The sequence below is a fragment of the Haliotis rubra genome, unplaced genomic scaffold (assembly GCF_003918875.1).
Source record: "Haliotis rubra isolate DU_JTF1 unplaced genomic scaffold, ASM391887v1 Scf391, whole genome shotgun sequence".
Taxonomy (NCBI): Eukaryota; Metazoa; Mollusca; class Gastropoda; order Lepetellida; family Haliotidae; genus Haliotis; species Haliotis rubra.
This window is the reverse complement of record NW_025767070.1, coordinates 409,657-425,803: the sequence shown is the minus strand read 5'-3', so window position 1 is coordinate 425,803 and position 16,147 is coordinate 409,657. Positions and strand designations below refer to the sequence as shown.

Below are 16,147 nucleotides of genomic sequence, written 5' to 3'. Positions count from 1 at the left end.
GGAGGTACCTTCAGGCGTGGTATGTGGATGGGAGTATGCCTGTGGTAACCTTTAGCCACGCACGCTCTGTGTGCCAAGTGCTATGGACATAGTACACTCGGGCCGATTAGGCCACGTGTCTCTCATTCTTGACTGATTCAGGTGGACAAAAGCATGTATAAATAGAGAAAAAGAGTGCGTTGCCTTGCACGTGCGCTCTATCACTGGTGGAAGGTTAGTGTATCTGTAGAGATACCCACGAATTGTTTAACCAAAGTAACGCTTGAGGACAGTTTTCCTGTTATATAGGCGTATATTGTTCGTTACATAATAGATTACCCATAATACTATCTTGTTTCAATTGAAATATGTTTACCGGGCAATTGACAATGCGCATGCGTCAGGTGTCATCGGATGTTTTCACGTCGAGCTGATGGAAAATGTACAAAATGGAGTAATCACAAGGAAAACAGTTGGGATACACAAAACAAATGTGAGTACGAATGTGAGGAGAATTGTTTCATCAACCTCAATTTAATGTCTTTAGTTAAAAGAAATGTTTCCATGTGATCAGAAGGAAATCGGTTGTCTATAGCCGCCGTGCACCTGTCACCCGTGACAATCACTAGTTTCACGTGCAATATGGGAGACTCACTTAAATGTTGGCTATGTTGACTCAATCCACGTCGTTTATTGACGGAATCACATTTGTCAAGTCATTTGAAGATATTGCTCATACAGAACCTGTTTCTAATGTGAATGGATGTTCTTTGTCTGGTCACTGCGTAATGAACACAAGTCAGTTTGACATGACAGCCAGGAAGACGTCAAGTGTTGTAGGTGAAATGGACAACGTTAACGCCTGTCTCTACATCCCATACATACCACGACTCCCATACGATATGTCGAACAGTGACTGACCAATATGAGGAAGAAACCACCAATATTTTGAAAGTTATCAGATCGGATATGATTAACTTGTTGGAGCACTCAAGATGGATGACCATGTTTGGACGAACAACTTCTATTTTACAGTGAAAGCGACGTTTCGGTGTAGGCTCTAACACCTTGATAACGGTGGTTCACCTGCTTAATAACGGCGTAAGAACCAACACCGAAACGTCGCTCTCATCCATCCTCCGAAATAATCAGCTTTAACAAAATGTTTGAAACAGCCCGAAATGAAAGTAAAGGCAAATATTAGAGGTTAAGATCGAAAAAGGTCCAGCTGAAGAAAGATATTCTGAACTAAATATCTCGTTGACAAAGAAAGGCTTCCGACTAGGTTGAACAATCTTATCATTCATGGCATAGAGGGTGTGATTGGAGTAAACCCCGGTACGGACAGTCGGAGGGAAATTTATAAGACACGATTTGCTCAATGTAGCTAATGATAATATGGAGAGAGTTAGAAAGATACGAGGAATACAAGCTTATCCCTATATGGATAGTTATTGATATCCCTAATCAAGTTATACATATACTATGCTGAAATCCCAGGATGAATACGGTAACGTGTGTTGGTGTACTGATATTGGAAACTAGATTTACATATGTGTGATCGCGGCAACCTAACAGATTTTAAGTAAACATGTGAAGACACAGCGATTCAGAATTGGCAGGCTAAAATGTGTTTTTTTCCATCCATTCAAAACCACTATTCTACACACATGTGACTACTGTCAATACTCGAGCCAAAGAAATACATTACGGAGTTATGTCCAAATATAGATCTTATGCGAATATTATGTAAATTCCGATGTCTGAGCCATATGCTGAGAAATCAGCAGTTCTGTTACAATGACAAAATCAATGCTAATTTGCTTAGGGGCACTAAATCTAATCATAACACAACTGAAGATGAACACCATTCCTTCTGGAAATTAGAAACATATACATCCCCAGATATCATTACATGTATCCATCGCGAACACAATTTAAGACATTATTAGCAACATAGCAACTGTTTCGATATATTTGAAAAGAAACCTGCCCGTTCAATGTATTGTTAACAAATCAAGATGTCATAACATTTGTCCCACCTGTCCTTGTGCACAAGCGTGATGTTATTATAGTTGTTCACTGGTATTATTGGCCATGCCTCTGATACTGAATTGTTTCAACTCAATTAAAACGTATTTAACTGCTTATATACTCATTTGATGGTGACCCGTGAAGATCCGGGGTAGAATAGGTCTTCAGCAACCCATTCTTGTCATAAAAGGCGACTATGCTTGTCGTAAAAGGCGACTAACGGGATCGGGTGGTCAGGCTCGCTGACCTGGTTGACACATGTCATCGGTTCCCAATTGCAAACATCGATGCTCATGCTGTTGAACACTGGATTGTCTGGTCCAGACTCGATTATTTACAGACCGCCGCCATATAGCTGGAATATTGCTGAGTGCGGCGTAAAACTAAACTCACTCACTCATTTGATGGTTCTGTGGTAATGCTGCTGTTCGATTTCGAAAAAGAAAAACATCTTTATATTTAATGATGTATTATAACGGCAAAACATTGTGAAGTCATTATGAGTTGTGAAGGCTTGGAATTCACTGTTTTGGTGATGACATGAATTTGTGGATAACTGTTAATTAACAGCAACTTTGTGAATAAGGATCATGTACGTTTACAGGTAGTAAAATCGCCTACCTGTGCACAAACCTAACCACTTGTCGATGCCAGATTAAGGTAACTTCATGTATCCATGTAACAGGTTTGAAAACATTTCACATCACATTGTCCTTTGAAATGCTGTACATGCTCTAATCCAGAAAAAACAACGCTATCTCGTTAAAAAACAAACTATAGTCTTGGCAGAATTTGACTTAAAGGTATAATTAAAAAGAAATACACTCTTACAAATCCATCTTTCAAGTTAGAAACTGTGCTGTTAAAAACATTTTGAGGCCGCTTTGATTTATGCGCTTTAGATAACAGCAAACCAAAAAGCTCATTAGTAACGTGTATTTGTGCATATATGTTGCTAGAGTGTAAGTGGTTAGTGAAAACAAAACATCCCGGACACCCAATGTGGTGTTAGTTCCTATTTACTTATATTTCTATTTCGAGTGTTTTATTTTAGATTTAAATGTTACAGTCAGGGCAGCTTGGCCAGTCCATCTTCCTGTACTGACCCGCCATGTTGACCCGACCTGGCCGTACTGAAACAGGCTATGTTGCCGTGTACTTTGTGATATGGGTGACCATCGTGGATGGATGTCTGAGGTCTTCCTCTCTGGTGGACAGGGGCAGTGGGTGCAAGGTCAGCTGTATCCCAACTCAGTCTGGGTTCGACTCCGCAAGACTTGAGGGTCTGTGGTACGCGATCGGAATGAACCGTTTCTGGGTGCACAGTTTACCAAAGTCCACACAGATATCGTCAACCACAGATGTAACTGTACGCTACAAGATCCTAAAAGATGGACATCTTGAAATTAAAACAAGTAAGAATATATATCTCACTCACGCATAAACGAAAACGTATTTTCTTCCATCTCGTTTTCAGTAAATCCGTAATTTTAGAGACTATTTTTTAATTCCCAATTACTTGTACATAATGATGGGACATAGACGGCTCAGTCATCTGCAGTGTTTTTAGGCACAGCTTTTCTTTTTAGAAAACCCGTGAAGATCCGGGTAAGAATTGGTCTTAAGCAACCCATGATTGTCGTTAGAAGCGTTGTATCCCTATTGCATGGGACGATGCTCATGATGTTGATCACTGGCTTGTCTGGACCAAACTCGATTATTTACAGACCGCATACATATAGCTGGAATATTTCTGAATAATCAGTAAACAATCGGTCAATCAATCGTTTTTAGTAATGCTTGGGGGCGGTGGGGTAGCCTAATGGTTAAAACGTTGGCTCGTCACGCCGAAGACCCGGGTTCGAATCCCCACATGGGTACAATGTGTGAAGCCCATTTCTGGTGTCCCCCACCGTGATGTTGCTGGAATATTGCTAAAAGCGGCGTAAAACCAAAGTCAGTCAGTCAGTAATGCTTGGGTTCGACTCCAACAGTAATTCTGATCATGATCACGTGGTTTCTCAGCACCATAGCCGTACTGATGCAGGTTGCTTTTACTACAATCTCAGTATACTTTGTAGACTTGACGCCGTCAAATTAAAATTCGTATGCTTATCAAAACTGCGTCACACCTAAATCACCCCACTCGCTAAATATTGGGTTGAAATAATTAAAGCCTCTCACGTTGGTGATCCGATTTCTCACCTGGGTTCAATTTGTGAAGTATTTTATATTATAGGCGTTGTGACATGTCTGACATTTCTAAACGTCTCACCTCACCCTTGTAGAAGCATGTGCTTCAGGTAACAAATTAAAAGTGAAAGTTAAAAATGCAAGTACGAGTCAGATGAAACCTGAAATTTAATCAGCTTGACCCAGGTGTTCCAGACATGATTTGGTCTTCCATGATGTCTGAGTGGGTAACTAAATGTCACCGTCCAACCCTTGTGCCGCTACTCACATGCCGCATTCCTTACAAGAACAGGCCAATTACCAATACTAACATCCCCAGCTTATAACAAGGCTGATACATCGGTTCTATTTACCCTACAGGTGCGGCCTTGTTTGGCGTGGTGTGCACATCCAATATGGCCACCGGAAGACAAGGAGACGACAGTCATCCGGGCAGGTTCACAGTGACCTTCAACTCGCAAATTGGACGGTTGCTAGGTGACCGAGCATACTGGATATTAACGACTGATTACGTCAACTACTTAGTGGTGTACAGTTGTTGGAAGATCCTCGGTGATGGTTCCTGCAATATCCACGACACCTACGTGTGGGTTTTAAGTCGAGAGCCCAAACCACTGAATAAACCTTTCCAGTCACTGGTAGATAGCCACGTTGAAAAAGTATGTGTTACTAAACACGAAATATTGAAAGTACCATTTGCAAATAAATGTAAATAGTTGATCTGAAGAGAAGTGTCATTTCATGGGAAAGAGCATGGCGTTAATGTGTGTTTATATTGTAAAGTTCACATCAATCATTATAATTAATTTTAGATCTTATGTTCCCCGCCATCATATTGATGGAATATTGACAAAGGAAGCTTAAATACACACACACTCTCTCAGTTATAATGCGCCATATTTTAGTAGTTAATGGCTGTATATGCTCAGAAGGTTATGCAACAGCAAGAAACCAGGAGTGGACAGTGGGCGTGGCGATCTTGACTGGTATGTCAGTAGCGTACCTGCCATTAGGCACTTTAGGCACGTGCCTACACATATTTAGGCAATTCACCACTATGTCCGTGACATCAGCATCAAGCAGAGATCCTTCAGTGCAATGAGGAGGATCAAGACGTACCTTCGGTCCACCATGGGTGATGTCCGTATGTCATCACTTGCACTTATCCATGTCCAGAGAGACATGACAGTGAATACACACCGTGTCATTGAGCGATTTGCTGCTTGGAAGACGAGGCACATGGATTTCATTTACGAGTGTACATAACGTGCAGACAGCGATATGGTTTACTTCTCAGAATACAGACTTTCTTTTCTTTTTGATCCACATAATTAACATTTGTTCAAATTATGTTTATATATACAGTAATCAGGGGCAAGCATTTTAGTATTCAATATGTATTCTCAACATGCAACACTATATATAACAATTGGCTTCAGCCGATATAACAAGCACTAGGCTGCATATTTTTCTAATAAGCATATAAATTGTGTGTACTCACTTCTGTTAAAACCCCACACGCCCCCAAGAAGATGCATGGAAAGTTGGCTATTTTATTTTCGATAAAAAGTAAATCAGTTGGTATATAACATTTTATAGCCAAATAGAATAATGACTTTTGCTGGAAGAGCTATTTTGTCATTGCTTAAATGTTATAAAATATTTGTTTGAATACTAAATTTATCAGTTCAATTTCACATACTGACATGCAATTTCACATAATGACATGCCAACAACCCCATTAGGAGTCCAGTTGTGCCTACACTTCTTTTCTTTCCTGGGTACGCCCCTGTGTGTCCTGTTGGAAAAGGTACGTTTGTAATTGTGGCTTGAGTGATGGAAGTGGTGGTAAGCGTTTGAGTTCCGTTGGTAAAACTGCTCCAAAGTGTTGAAGCACACTACTTGGAGGAGTGAGAATCAAAAGTCTTCAACCAGGTTTCGGAACTTGTAGCAGATACTCCTCCACAGAGGCATCTAGACTGGCATTCTCTTCCCACAGAAGTTACTTGTCATATCTTCCTACGAACCTCTGTTGTAATACGGCCATATTCTCGTAAAATCCCCTAGCGGCCAAAAATCGCAACACGAATTATCTCCCTTCTTTCTATCCTATCAGAACACGTGTTACATCGACTTAGATCCAACTTGACTAATGCAAGCAAAATGGGGCCACAAATATCCCTCCTCTGCCGGGGACTTGTGTTGATGTCATACACAAGACATTTAATAGCACGCTTGTCCGTTGTCAACGAGGGCGATGGAGACGCCATTGATCCGCCATTACATGACTGAGTCCTGTCTAGAAGACACTTTTGCGCATCGCGCAGGAGAAGAGGTTCTAGTTGTCCCGAAGCATACGAAATTTACCGAGGCTGGGCGAATGATCACTTTTGAAACAACGTCGATGATTGCGCAATTAATTCTGATTGCAACCAATCATGAATCCTGAACACTCGCACGATGAAAGGGCTGTATTAGAACAGAGGTTCGTAGGAATATATGACAAGTTACCTCTGTAGGAAGAGAATGCTAGACTGTGTATATCGGCAAACGTTCAACCGGATACATTGGGCGGGTTCACTGAAGCCTTCGTAGTCTAATGCTGATAGTTTTTGTAGAATGCTGGTTCCGGGCAGCTATTGGTGCAGCAATTTCTGGTTATGGTGCGTGCACCCTTGTTTTGTCTTCGCTGAAATCTCGAGTTACCTATTGAGCATTATATCATACTACCCCATACTTACCCATTCCACCCCAAGCGGCAAAGCAAACGTACGGAAAGAGTTCCTTCCGTTCCCCCAACCCAAAACCTAACTCTAAACCTAACCCTAACTTAAATTTTGGACTTTTAGTCATTTTGTGAGTTCTCTAGTAATTGTTGTGTTAAGTTTTGTTAATAATTTTTGTATATTTATAAATATTATTTGGGATGGGGGAACGGGAAGAACTCTTACCTCCAAGTATATGGCGGCGGTCAGTAAATTATCGAGTCTGGACCAGACAATACAGTAATCAACAGCATGACTCGTATCAATCTACAACTGGGATACGATGACATGTGTCAACCAAGTCAGCGAGCCTGACCACCTGATCCCGTTAGTCGCCTCTTTCGACAAGCATGGGTTGCTGAAGACAAATCCCGGATCTTAACGGGTCTGAACATTAAGGCATCCTAGATGATTTTCAGAAAAAAAATTACTAACAAGTTGGGGAGATGCGTACAATATTGGAGCTGAGACAGTCCCTTTCTAAAGTAAGTGACAACATGACGACATTCGCTCGCGCGCACACACACACACGCGCGCACACACACACACACACACACTGAAGTTTGTTTATCCGACATGGAACATTTGAACGACTCCCTTTAAGTTACTGATCCTTATAGCTCAGTCTCGACCTGGATCGAGCACGACAACTGAAGACCAGTCTCCCTTAGTAAATTTACACAGGATTTGATGCAGAACATCGTGTTCGTTTGGGTCGTGCCAAGATTACTGGGAATGTTGAGAGTGAGTGAGTTAGTTGGGTTTGAAATATGATGATTGAATTGATACGGACTTAGACAGCATCTGCTCCTCCATTCCTAGGAAACTACTGGGTGTTTTAAAGCAGTGACCATCCTGTCTTAAACAGCCGCTGTCTATAACTCATCGCCGCTGCTCCTCAATTCATGGTATCCATCGACAGTTTGCCTCTCCGTACCCTAAGACACATTGTCTCACATAGGCTCTTGTTACTATCTATCCTTAGACGGAGTGACATTCCTGATTGTAGCTCACGACCTTCACTCTCTGTTAGTAATAGATAAGAAAGGTTAATTGACTTAAACTTTATTCATTGAAATGCCAACTTGTGAGGGAAACAAGATCTCAGCAGCCATACTTTACTTTTGAAAATATTATCTTGACAGCATTTCACATTTTCAAATGGAGTAACTGAATCACCAGAGACCTAACTATCAGAAATATATCTGTTGCCTCGCTTTGGTGGAGTCTCCGATCGCGACTCCCTGCAGTTCAGAAACCTTCATTTCATAACCAGTCAGACAGCTGCCCTCGTACCACGTGTCCTCGTCACACTATGTGACATGAAATGTGCCTTCAAGAAATTAAGTGTCCAAGTGATACAGCCTTCGTGACATGACACGTGTTTTAATGACATTGTCTGTGATTTTTTGACATGGCATGTGCCTTTGATATTACCTGTGCCATCATAACATTCCATGTGTCCACATGACATTAAACATGTCTTCATGACATTAAGTGAATGCTAAACTTACATGTACCTTAATGACATCACATTCTCACACATGAAATTACATGTGTCTGCATGAACTTGCAAGTACCTTTATATACATACATATATTTACATGTCTTTGTACATCATCACATGTGCCCTCTCACATTACATGTTCCTTGTACAAACATTCCAGCTTTGATTCAAGGAAGCTAAGAACTAAACCATAGAGTCTTAAAACAAGGTGCTACAGAGTGTCATACGCCAGTCATGTTTTGCTGTAGATTGCCCAGTGCCTGCTACCATGGTTACAGCTCTTGTACCTGGATAAAAAGAAAATCATTAATAAAAAATGTATGTTTTTCTGACTTACATCAACCATGTTACAGTTTAATTTTAGAATAATGTGATTCACCTACAATATACAAATAAAATAAAAATGTAGGCAGTCAAAATTGTAATATTATTCAAATCAATGTCATTTCATTTTTTCTTTCCACTAACCCAGAATTGTTGTATCTTTATCTGAGTGAGTGAGTTTAGTTTTACGCCGCACTCAGCAATACTCCAGCTATATGACGGTGGTCTGGACCAGACAATCCAGTGATCAACAGCATGAGCATCGATCTGCGCAATTGGGAACCGATGACATGTGTCAACCAAGTCGATCCCGTTAGTCGCCTCTTATGACAAGCATAGTTGCCTTTTGTGGCAAGCATGGGTTGCTGAAGACCTGTTCTACCCCGGATCTTCACGGGTCGTATCTTTATCTGAGTAATATTTAAGACTACTGAATTTTTACTGTTGTTCCAAACACAGACCCTACAGGTTTGGTAAACATCATGCAAACCAGATAATTGAAATATTAGAAAACAGGAATCAGATTAACATGAACTCAAGAAGAGGTCTTACCATGACATATTGAGTAGGGCTGGGACAGGTAACCCGGATACCCGGGACCGGTGGGTAATGAGTTTGACCCGGGTACCCGTCTCAATACCTGGACCTGTTATGATCATGTGACTAATAGATTAAACAATGTAATATGTTATTAAAAATTTATATTGTCTTTGAAGATTTAGACATAATTACAGTCACTTATTTTAAATATAATACATGGTTAAGATATTGAACAACTCGAACTTTTAGTCTCCGAGCTGAAAAATCTATTGCCCTTTCTTACAAATTTGATGTCAGGAATTAACATAACGGGTATCCGGGTAGGGTAGGGTAATAGGGGTTGGGGTACCCGGGTAGAATATTTGGACCCGTCCCAGCCCTAATATTGAGACAGATGCCTCACAATTAAACAAAACTGAGGCATCAAATAGTGATGATTCAATCTATTTACAAGTATTGAATCATTATGTAACAGTGATTCCACTAAAGGTGATGGTGATGCCATGGTTTGCGAAAGATGAACGGAATCTATTCAAGTTGCAGGGTCCTAACCATGAAATATTATGATTGAAGCTCAGGCCTTAAAAATGGAGACAAAGCCCAACCATACAACGTAGAATTTTAGGATGTAACATGAAAATGACAAAAATTTGCAAATAGGCTTGCTACGACCAGGAAGTACACATGCCTTAATATACATGAGGGAGGTTCACAGACATAATGTGAACATATTATATTTATTGATGCATGTTATTAATCCCAAAATGAACTGTTTGATGCAAGACATACCAGAGTGAACAGTGTATATATGACGACAGTTTCTTACCTTGAGGTGACCGAGAGTGGAGTCAAGTGGATGTTATTGTGAGGGATTGTGATCCATGCAGCCGACTAAACACGGTAAGCTGTAGTACGTACTGGTAAATGTGTCAGTATTCAACACACTCAAACAAAACACACATACAGAAGACTATTCAAAACACAGCTGAAAATACAGTGTTAATTCCCAATTCCTGTATGGCATTAATAACCGAATATCAATGAGGACCCAGGACAAGGTTTACTGGCTTATATAACTGTGTAATATAACTGAAGAGTTTGAGGTGAGGTGAGGTGAAATTGGGTTTAACGTCGTGCTTGAGAATATTTCGCTCATATTACGACGTGCATGCGTGTGTATGTGTATGTGCGGCTGCTTGTACTAGCCGAGACTTAAGCTGGTTTTATAGTGCTAGCCCACTGAGATACCATGCCGCAGTGAAGCATGAATACCCCACTCAGACACATTATACTGACTCCGAGCCGACCAGTCCTTGTTGTACCCATTAATGCCGAGCGCCAGGCAGGGACCAACAAGTACCATATTTTAACGTCTTTTGGTATGACGCTGTCGGGGATCGAACCAGCGACCTTCGGCTCTCCGGGCGGACGCTCTAACCACTACACCACGGAGGCGGTCTCTGAAGAGTTTGAGGGATATAAAATAATTCTATGACAATGTTTTACTTCCAATCACTAATACAAGTAACATTCTGATATGTGTAATTCCTTAGTACCAGTTGTTAGCTAGAGGTTCTACATCTCTCTATTCAGGCTATACAATTCACAGGGTACCAGAATGAGATGTTTTGTACCAATATTGAGAATAGAGCATCGCTCTTCAGCCTCACCAGGTTGGTAAATGGACCATATTTTCTAGCAACAGGTCAGTTGTTTTACACAACAGATGTAACTATTCAACCAATGCCACAGTTCAATTATTCAACAAATACCATAGTTGAATAAGTCGACCAATGCCACAGTTGAGTTATTCAACCAATACCACAGTTGAGTTACTCAACCAATTCCACAGTTGAATTATTCAACCAATACCACAGTTGAGTTATTCAACCAATACCACAGTTGAGTTACTCAACCAATTCCACAGTTGAATTATTCAACCAATTCCACAGTTGAGTTACTCAACCCATACCACAGTTGAGTTACTCAACCAATGCCACAGTTGAGTTATTCAACCAATACCACAGTTGAGTTACTCAACCAATTCCAGTTGAATTATTCAACCAATGCCACAGTTGAGTTATTCAACCAATGCCACAGTTGAGTTATTCAGAGCTATTCCAATGCCACAACAAATGCCACAGTTGAGTTATTCAACCTTTGCCACAGTTGAGTTATTCAACCAATGCCACAGTTGAGTTACTCAACCAATGCCACAGTTGAGTTACTCAACCAATTCCACAGTTGAGTTATTCAACCAATTCCACAGTTGAGTTACTCAACCAATACCACAGTTGAGTTACTCAACCAATTCCACAGTTGAGTTATTCAACCAATGCCACAGTTGAGTTATTCAACCAATTCAACCAATGCCACAGTTGAGTTATTCAACCTAGTTGACTTATTCAACCGATGCCACAGTTGAGTTATTCAACCAATGCCACAGTTGAGATGCACACAAACCAGTGACTGGCTGCATGAACATCAGTTCTAACCATAAGGCCATGATGACATACTATCTGCCAGGATCTGACATTGGAACTATCCACTCCTCACTTAGTGCTCTGGATGACCTCTCTGGTCCAGTGGGTAGAGTGTCTGCCAGGAGAGCAAAGGGTGGTGGTTCGATCCCCGGCTGCTTAATACAATGTGCCAATAAAAGTGAGAAGACTGGTTGGCTAGCAGTCAGTGTGTTGTCATAGCAGGGTATCTGTGTTCACTATCTCAGTGGTCTAACACTACGAAATTGGCATTAGTTTGTATTAGTAAAAGCTTCACCAGTTAGCTCTCTATACAACTGAGTGGTGATTTCTACCCATGGTATCTTCTCGGTCTTGAATCCTCACAGAACATGACAGATACAGTAAATATAACAAACTCAAAGGGATCATGAATTCTAGCTTGCCAAAAAGCATGTTGATATATTAATTCATTATACATGTTTGTTATAAGCAGAGCTTATTGTATGTGGTTATTTTCCAGTAAAATCGAAGTAACATCTCTAATAAATATATAAGTAGTGATACATATCAGGAGGCAAGGTACATTTTTTTTATTTCAAGGCTTTTTAAAAATATTTTTAAAGTATCTCAATATCTGTCGCCAGATATGAGACACATTTGGCATGACTGCTTGGAACATGTAGTGATGTATTTCATCAAGTTACAGAAGAAAAGAACATACACAGATATTCCTTTCCTTTATCTGCTGGTTCTTGTCGACAAAAACAAGGATGAAGTTAGGCTGGGATGAAAAATTAATAATAAGTTTAGCAATGCCCACATATGACAATATGTTTGAGTTCAGTATTCAGATGATTATAATTAATTGTATTCTTATGTTCGTGTCAGATATGGATGTCCTGCATTAGTTCCTGTAGTGTCAGTATCAGTGCTGACAACACACTGGCCAACATTCATTCACTCACTCACTTTAAATTTCATGGTTCTAATCTTCAAATCCTGCCCTTGTACCTGCTCAGATGCATGGAATAATATGTTGAATGGGTATGGTATCATGGTCTGAAACATCTTTGAACGGAATAAAGTCAGAGGAATCCTAGCAAGATGGACTCAAGTTCATCAAGATTCATGGAGAAAAAGTTACTTCAAAGATGACAGTATTACAAAACAAATTATGAAGTCAAATTATGACCTAAAAGAATTTTGTGGTTCTGTAAACTCCACCAACCTGTCTAAAAGAAGATGATATAATATATTTCTTGGTGATACTCACTGACAAAACAGAGACAACACCTAATAATTAATATTAATGTTAAGTCTTACACTGCCCTTACAGAGTCTTCTCAAGTGGGGAGAGTGAGTGCATATTGTTTTAGGAGCCGGTGACAATATCATAGCTGTATCACAGAAGCCTGAATATGTTCAATTCTATATTCCCCAAAAGTAGTTGATTGGATAGGAAATTGTCTATGCTGTCTATGCAAGAGGACACTAAGACAGCAGTCAGAAGGCTACACACTGAAACCAGCCCAGTTTGTGTACATTCTTCTTTGAGCAACATTACACCAGTATTATGGTAGGGACACCAGAAACAGGCATCACACATGGTATATATTGTGTGTAAGAAACACTTTAACCACCAGGCTACCTAATCATCTTTCTCTCCACAATCAGGTCAGCTCTTAAGACAAACATGGCGTCCAAGACCTAATCTTCCTCTCCAGAGCCACACTGTATTCCTATGGGAAGAAAGCCAAGGTGACCCAGGTATTCATTGGTGTTCACCTCACTAAAACCCACAAGCAAACATATGGTATTGCCAGGTATTCATAACTGCGGTAAATCAGGAATTCAGGGGCACACCAAGTGTATCTGGATAAGAACCAGCAGATCCTGGCACTGCTAGGGGATGGAACTCTGTAAGGTAATAATGATGGAGCTGACCACAAGGACTAGTCCCCTGAACACTGATGTGAAAACATTCGTAAACAAGTGTCAACTGACTATATACAGATGTGTTGCAAACACTGATCAGTCCGAGTACCATGCACACAACAATCAACTGACTATAACACTCAGTTCGACTATAACACTCAGTACTCCTGAATATATGGCTGCTTGTACATTATATCTATTTGTGAAAATAGTTTCACATAAATATACCCCTCAAAAATACTCTCTCCTTATTTCTCAAAAGCCATGAAAGTAATTTGATCACTGATGAATTATTAAATTACATAGATGTTCTAACCCAATATGGACTACAGTCTTCTTTTCACATGTCATAAGGCACAGATGAGGTTATATTTAACATGTTTTATTCAAAGAAAACTTTAACAATTTGGGTTGTTTCCATGATTAAATGATGACCATTTAAAAAAATACATTCTGTGTGTAGATGTATATAAATTAATATGTACATGATAGATACAATATGAAACATTGAACAAATATTTCAACAAAAATGTTCATCTTTATGTACAAACAATAGCCATGGGCCAGGAATAGATTAGAGCCAATACCTTCAGCATTTAAACTCTGTCATACATATATCATTAATATGAATATGGATGATTTAGAGCATGTACCAATTAGTAATTATTAAAACACTGACACACTGAAATTTTCAATCAGAAGCTAAGTTAATAAATCCTGCATATTAACATGAGTAAGCAGCTGTCGCTCGTATATACAACAAATTTTCATGCAACGAAGGTGAAATGACTGACGACTGTGAATTATGTGAATGACGTGATGAAAAATTGATATTGACGTCATGTGAGTTTTTTCACCTGAAACAAAAAGGGCTTCACGTTAAATAATTGTCACAAAATACAGAAACTCAATGTTAATAGGTCTGTAAATACCCAGTGTTTGCAATGGGTTCTAACTGTAAGGTGGACGTGTAGCTGAGAGTGCAGAAGGTACGAAACATCCTGGAGGGATTCGGGGGCATGCCCCCCACAATCCCTTTTCAAATGAACACCTAAAATGGATTATTTTTGTCCATTCTAAGCACAAACAAATTGTCTGGTAAAAATTGTTAAGTGTCTGTCTTTATGTGCGTGTAGTTTAAGAAAGTCACAACTAGATTCTGTGTACCGTCATTTTTCATTTAAGCACAAAATTCTTTTGTGTGATCATTTGTGCAGTGAAAACACTATCATCATAGCATTAATTCATAATAGTGTTTCTTTGATTGGCATTCTAGAAATTCTATGAAGAATGAGGACAATTTTTATGGATATACAACTTCTTTATTCTGTATAGGCGATGTTTCGACATAGATTCTAATGTCATCGTCAAGCAAGTGTTACATGAGAAGTAATTTGGGTGATTATATACATGAGATGTTTGTACAATAGACGAGGGATGAGGTGAAAATGAGTTGTTTATACAATAGAAGAAGTTGACAGATGCTATACAGGATTAAGTAGGTTGATTGGAAGCCTGTTGAGAGGATGTACATAGGTTGTATACACAAGAGATTAAGAATGTTGATCGGCAGCCAGTAGGGAGTGATGTACATAGGTTGTTTACATAGGGGTTAAGCAGGTATATATTAGATTAGAATTATGTCAAAATGTCGCCTATACAGAAAAAAGAAGTTGTATATCCCTAAAAAAATTCCTCATTCTAAATTTTTAATAGCTGAACAATAGCATGTAATACACTCTATCTTCCATCCCCACTTCCCACAATGATCTCAGTCCATTGAGGTTGCAATCAAACTCATTGTATTAATTTTATCCTGAACAGCACTATGATCAAAAGTATATGATCAAACCCTTTCATTTTTGCTCATGTTCCTGGAATTGTAATGAAGTTTATATATCAAGACCTAAAAGTGAGTGAGTGAGTTTAGTTTTACCGCTCACTCAGCAATATTCCAGCTACATGGTGGCGGTCTGTAAATAATCGAGTCTGGACCAGACAAGCCAGTGGTCAACAGCATGAGCATCGATCTACGCATTTGGGAACCGATTACATGTGTCAACCAATTCAGCGAGCCTGACCATCCGATCCCATTAGTTGCCTCTTACGACAAACATGGGTTACTGAAGATCAACTCTAACCCGTATCTTCACGGGTCAAGACCTAATAATACACACATATCTAGTGTGCTAAAATTATGTATAAATAGTTGAATTACAGTAAACAATTAATTGTATCATTAATTAACTGCTGCTTATGTAAAAAAATCGAGTTCTTTCAAAATTGGTTACTCCTAAAGTACATTCATAAACACCTTACTGAGCAGGCAAATAGCTACATTACATCTTCCTAAATTACTGTCACTTCCAATAGTTGGTGTTTAATGTCTTCTTACATGAACTTTTCGT

The 16,147-nt window shown here is 39.5% G+C and overlaps 2 protein-coding genes across 4 annotated transcripts in view; one reads left to right on the top strand and one right to left on the bottom strand.

Moving 5' to 3' along the window:
* The first annotated feature begins 370 nt into the window (after nucleotides 1–370).
* On the top strand, nucleotides 371–4,932 carry LOC124286818 (purpurin-like). 3 transcript variants are annotated; one of them, XM_046723258.1, is made up of 4 exons: nucleotides 391–472; nucleotides 2,618–2,673; nucleotides 3,083–3,428; nucleotides 4,567–4,932. In XM_046723258.1, the coding sequence occupies exons 3-4, from the start codon at nucleotides 3,125–3,127 to the stop codon at nucleotides 4,920–4,922; spliced, it is 660 nt and encodes a 219-aa protein (XP_046579214.1). In that variant the 5' UTR covers nucleotides 391–472; nucleotides 2,618–2,673; nucleotides 3,083–3,124; the 3' UTR covers nucleotides 4,923–4,932. The 3 variants fall into 3 exon arrangements, with proteins under 3 accessions (XP_046579212.1, XP_046579213.1, XP_046579214.1); XM_046723256.1 differs by lacking the exon at nucleotides 2,618–2,673 and having other exon boundaries at nucleotides 371–472; XM_046723257.1 differs by lacking the exon at nucleotides 2,618–2,673 and having other exon boundaries at nucleotides 389–472; nucleotides 3,068–3,428.
* A 9,173-nt stretch (nucleotides 4,933–14,105) lies between these two features.
* LOC124286780 (tubulin polyglutamylase complex subunit 1-like) overlaps nucleotides 14,106–16,147 on the bottom strand; it is a 29,484-nt gene continuing 27,442 nt past the window's right edge. Inside the window, exon 9 of the mRNA XM_046723214.1 lies at nucleotides 14,106–14,596. Coding sequence (XP_046579170.1) covers nucleotides 14,579–14,596 — 18 coding nt within the window. The 3' untranslated portion in view covers nucleotides 14,106–14,578. The remainder of the gene's footprint in view (nucleotides 14,597–16,147) is intronic.